Below are 5,000 nucleotides of genomic sequence, written 5' to 3' on the forward strand. Positions count from 1 at the left end.
ATCAAAATAAAAGCATGAGAGAATAGGAATAAGAATGGGAATAAGAGTGAGATTCGAGGAGTCGCAAATCAGAGAGGGAAACATTTTGTTTCTGAAGTCTTTAATTAATGATGAATTCTTCATCACGAAGAGGATGGTTTTGTGAGGTCATTATTCTAGCAATATATGGAAAGATTTGTGATAAATAGATAAACAAATAATTAGATAAGATATTAGAGAGGTCCTCGCCATAGCTTTACCATTATATCGTCAGTATCAAAAAGATAGAATGATAAAAGTGACGTAAGACAAACATGTGTAAGAGTTAAATCATCTTTGTTGTTATCGCCTGAATAGGAATTTAGTTTGCGCTTCTCTATTATACACTTTATCATATTTAGACAAATAATGTTGCTGATGACGACCCTTTGCTCATATGACAATGACATGATCAATCCGTTTAAAATCCGAGAACATTCACGGGTCAAGCTACTTCCCTCTCGTGCACTTCCCCGGCGCTGGGAGCCAGTGAGTCTTATGCATTTTGGCAAGCGCTCCACCCGGTCGTTTATTTCGGCGCTTGCATCCACGAGGGGAAATCTTTGTTATAAAGATAAGGGGAAATATGAATGGTTGACAAGAAAGGCTGTGTGGACTGGGTGGAATATGTGGATGGAGTGACGTGGGGCCTTGATGTGCCGTGACTCAGGGTGGTTTTGTTTGCTTTCGTTGGCTTCCATTGTTTTTAGAGATGTTTCATGTTTAATACCTTTTGAAGTCGGGATTGTTTCTTTCAGATTACCTTTGGTTCTGCTTTTATCTATCAACATGTGTTTTTATTCCTTTCCAGCTCGGGCTATCCCGCCAGGGCCGCCGCCGCCGCCGAGCTCCAACGGAGGGCTGTTCCTCGGGCGCCCGCGACCTCGCCTCCTTCGGCCATGCGGGACGCGGCCGGCCGGAGCGCCACGACGCGCCTGGTGCTTTACCGCCACGACCACATCCGCAGGACGCTGGTGTCGGAGCTGCGGCGCCTGGAGAAGGGGCGGCGGCAGGCCGAGCGGTCGCACGCCCAGCAGGTCGTTCTCTTCCTGGCCGGGACGTCGCAACGGAGGGACGCCCGCAGCGCCCACCTGGCCCGCCTCAACAAGATGTTCAGAGTCAAGCAGGCGGAGAACGAGAGCGGCACTGACAGCGTCCACGCCAGCACCCTGCAGCAGCAGCAACAGCAGCAGCAACAGCAACAACAGCAGCAACAACAACAAGAGCAGCAGCAGCAGCAGCAGGGCGAGCAGGAGGGGGCGGGGCCGGCCAACAGCAGCACGGAGTCCGAGGTGTCCGTGGGCTCCTACCAGAGCAGCAGCCTCTCCCAGGCGGGCGCGGCCGGGACGCCGGACCGCGCCGCCTTATGGGTGGCCGACACGCCCCGCCGGCAGCGGGCGGCCTCGGTGGACGTGCCCTCGGGTGCTCCCCCGGACACCCCACGCCGCCTCTCCGCCCCCGAGGTCGTGGTGACGCACGTGGGGATCCTGGAGGACGCCCTGGCCGCCCCCGCGTCCCATAGGCCCTCCGCCTCCTCGAACGACACCGCCGACACGCCCACGGACACCTCCACCCCCACACCCGCCCGGGAAGACGTGAGCACGCCCACACAAGGGCGCCTAAGTCCCACGAACGTCCGTGGGCGCCCCGCGACGCCCTCGCCGCCCAGGACCCCCTCTCGACGCCCGTCCCACGGCAGCAGCAGCCGGCCGGGGTCGCGTCTCTCCCGCGTCTCGAAGACCTCGCTTGCCTTCAGAAGGTCGAGGTCGTCGCCGGCGCCGCAGCAGGAGGTCGTTCCCATCACTGAGGTCACGGCGCCTCTCGAGGATGCCAGGTCAGGCGCATCCGGCAATCGCCTCTTTCAAAATGCCTATTTTCCTCGCCCTTGCAGTAGTGCAATATGGGTTGCATTCCTTGTCCTTGTTAATCTGCACATATTCAAGGATGTTTTCCTTCACGTTAGGTATTTTCTTCGCACACTAAGTTGTCATTTCTCCTGAATGATTCAGTCTTACGCCAGTCTGCCCACACATCGCCATATCTTGCCTTGAATTAACTCGTAATCCAAATCAACCTTCTTTCACACTAACGTGCCACCATTACCACCTGTCCCCCGGAATATTTTTTTCTTGCCCTCACCCACATCTGGAGCAAATTCGTCTTCCCTCACATTAAACGGTCACATCCTAAATCATTTTTATCATTATCATCATTCCTTCTCTTTATCTCTTGTTTTCCTTCTACATCTCGACGTTATCAGTCAACTGCACACTAGACTCTTGATTCTGACACTCCCACCTCTCACCCTAAATAGCCTCTCTTTTCCTTTAAGCTTCCTTCCCCCTTGACCCCAGCTCTCTCTCCTTCAGGTTTTTGCAGTTGCTGTCTTCCCTGACGCTCGTGGCCGCCCCGGAGACGCTGACGACGCAGAGGCTCTCCAAAGGGCCAGAAATCAAGCAGGATGCGGCCATCATCCTCAGGTTCTGAGGTCCATGCTGGATTTCGATGCCTTGTGACGATGTCTTTCTGAATGGCATACTGATAGGCTTTGAGGATTTATGCTGAGTCTCATTGCACGAATCCTTTTGCTTTTAAGCACGTCTTGCTGAAATCCCATCGTGCTAGGCTCGCGAGGATGCTATGCAGGACCTCACTGCACTAGGCTGGTAAGGATGTCATGTTGGATATTAGTGCACTCGGGTTGTAAGGATGTCATGTTGAAACTCATCGCACTTGTAAGGATTGACTTTTGAGATCAAGAGAATTGTCGGTTTTTCTTTCCTTTTGATAATGAAAAGTGTCGTTTTTTTTCTTTCCTTTTGATAATGAAAATTGTAGACTTTTTCTTTCCTTTTGATAATGAAAATTGTCGATTTTTTCTTTCTTTTTGATAATGAAAATTGTCGATTTTTTCTTTTTTTTTGATAATGAAAATTATCAATTTTTTTCCTTATTTCTTTATACAGAATATCATCACTTTGAAAAAGTGATGGCTATGGTAATTGATTAAAATTATCTTATACTGAGAAATGCTGGTTAATTGTCGCCAGAAGCTGTAGAATATTTTAATGAACTGTATATATCACGTAATTTGCTCATTAAATGTAATTGTATAAGTATTTATCTCTTTATCATATATAAAGCATTTTCTTTATATTGCTTAATTTGTGTTGTTCGTATTCCAAGCGCGTGTAGTCAGCATGTCAACACGTGCCTTGTGAAATGTCATGTGCATTTCTTTCTGTATTTCTCCTGAATAAAATTAATACAAAAAAGTTTTCTATCTTACCTTTGACAGTAATCCGTATGAAGCGCAGATTCACAGTCCAACAGCTTTGAATGTATTCAAAATTTTATCTGGTTTCTTTTATGTCTTATATATTCACTTGAAACTGAGATATCTTGGATACATTTTGGGATGTGGCGGAAGAAGGGGGGAGAAAAATCATCAACAAAAAAACATGCACAGATTGTGTGTGAGTGCGTTTATGTGTGTATGTCTATGTGTGTGTGTGTGTGCGAATGATTGTTTTCGTGTGTGTGTGTGTGTGTGTGTGTGCGACAGATTGAGTGTGTGTGTGAAATATGAGAGTGGGATGAGGTGTGGACAGAGACAGTGAGGGGAGGAGCAGAGAGAGAAGGCGGGGGAGACAGAGAGAAAGAGGGGGGGGGAGCAGAGAGAGAGACTGACTGTATTCATGGCTGTGCATATGTATGTGTACGAGACGTCTGTGGCGTTGCCAAAGTCTTTGCGTATATTTCTGTGTGTGCGGGAGAGCATGTGAGTGTATGTGTATGTGCACAAGTGAGCGTACACAAGCAGCTGAACAAGAAAACTGCATGTATAAATCAGTGTAATCCTTGCACATTATACAAGTGTATGACTGAGCAAACAGTATAGTTTCACCAGGATCTCAAGAATATAGATTTTGCATAAATTTGTGATAGAAATGTCAAGGTATTTCTTGCAAGCATATTATTGGTCCGGCTGCCCGTATATCAAGCTGCTGGCTGTCTCAATGGGTCTGTAACATGAAACCTGCTGTTCAGAAACTGTACTCTGCTGTACCGCTAGTTCGTATGGTTCTGTATCATAGAATTTGCTGTTTTAATGCCTGTACTTTGCTGCTGCACGGCTTGTACTTCCGTATATTATGAGCTGTTATGTGTATAATCTATGTGTGTCTATATGTGTGTGTGTGTGTATTTGTGTGCGTGTGCGCATGTTGGTCTCCAGCAAGCAGCATACTTCTTCAGGCTGCTTAAGCTGCCGTTTTAAAGCTTTGTACTTTGCTGTGCGAGTTGTTGCGTATTTTTTGTATCAATCTATGTATTATTTTGTACCGGTTCCGTTGTTCTTCAACATGGATCATGTTACCTGAAGCTGTCTAGCGATGGATAATTCTCACAATTGGCTTGTCTTTCGGCGCTCCATAGTCCAAGAGGTCGTTGTTCCATGGCCTCCTTCATGTTCCTGCACGTGAATCCGAATCCAAAAAAAAAAAAAAAATCATTTTTTTTTTGTTTTTATGTTCCAATGGCCCAACCATAATTTCTTTTGCCACTGTACTACTCCCCTCTCTTCTCTCTCTCTCTTTCCCTCGCGCTCTCTCTCGCTCCTCTCTCTCTCCTTCCCTCCTCTCTCTCTCTCTCTCCCCTCTCGTCTCGCTCTCTCACTCTCTCTCATCTCTCTCCCTCTCTCTCTCTCGCTCTCTCTCTCGCTCTCTCTCTCTGCCCTCTCTCTCTCTCTCTCTCTCTCTCTCTCTCTACTCTCTCTCTCTCTCTCTCTCTCTCTCTCTCTCTCTCTCTCTCTCTCTCTCTCTCTCTCTCTCTCTCTCTCTCTCTCTCTCTCTCTCTCTCTCTCTCTCTCTCTCTCTCTCTCTCTCTCTCTCTCTCTCTCAGACAAGATCGAGAACGACGAACACTTAAAATTATTGAAAAAAAGGTCGAAACCAATTAAACTAAGCAGCTGTGATGCGAAT

General features: G+C 47.5%; 1 protein-coding gene across 1 annotated transcript in view; it reads left to right on the plus strand.

Annotated features, from left to right (window-relative positions):
- The window catches only part of LOC122255586 (uncharacterized), a 9,483-nt gene extending 6,641 nt beyond the window's left edge, over positions 1 to 2,842 (plus strand). Inside the window, exons 2-3 of the mRNA XM_043019763.2 lie at positions 830 to 1,852; positions 2,388 to 2,842. Coding sequence (XP_042875697.1) covers positions 918 to 1,852; positions 2,388 to 2,505 — 1,053 coding nt within the window. The 5' untranslated portion in view covers positions 830 to 917 and the 3' untranslated portion in view covers positions 2,506 to 2,842. The remainder of the gene's footprint in view (positions 1 to 829; positions 1,853 to 2,387) is intronic.
- Positions 2,843 to 5,000: the final 2,158 nt, after the last annotated feature.

This window comes from Penaeus japonicus, unplaced genomic scaffold (genome assembly GCF_977035675.1).
Source record: "Penaeus japonicus unplaced genomic scaffold, GWHDUDI00000001_assembly GWHDUDI00000039, whole genome shotgun sequence".
NCBI lineage: Eukaryota > Metazoa > Arthropoda > Malacostraca > Decapoda > Penaeidae > Penaeus > Penaeus japonicus.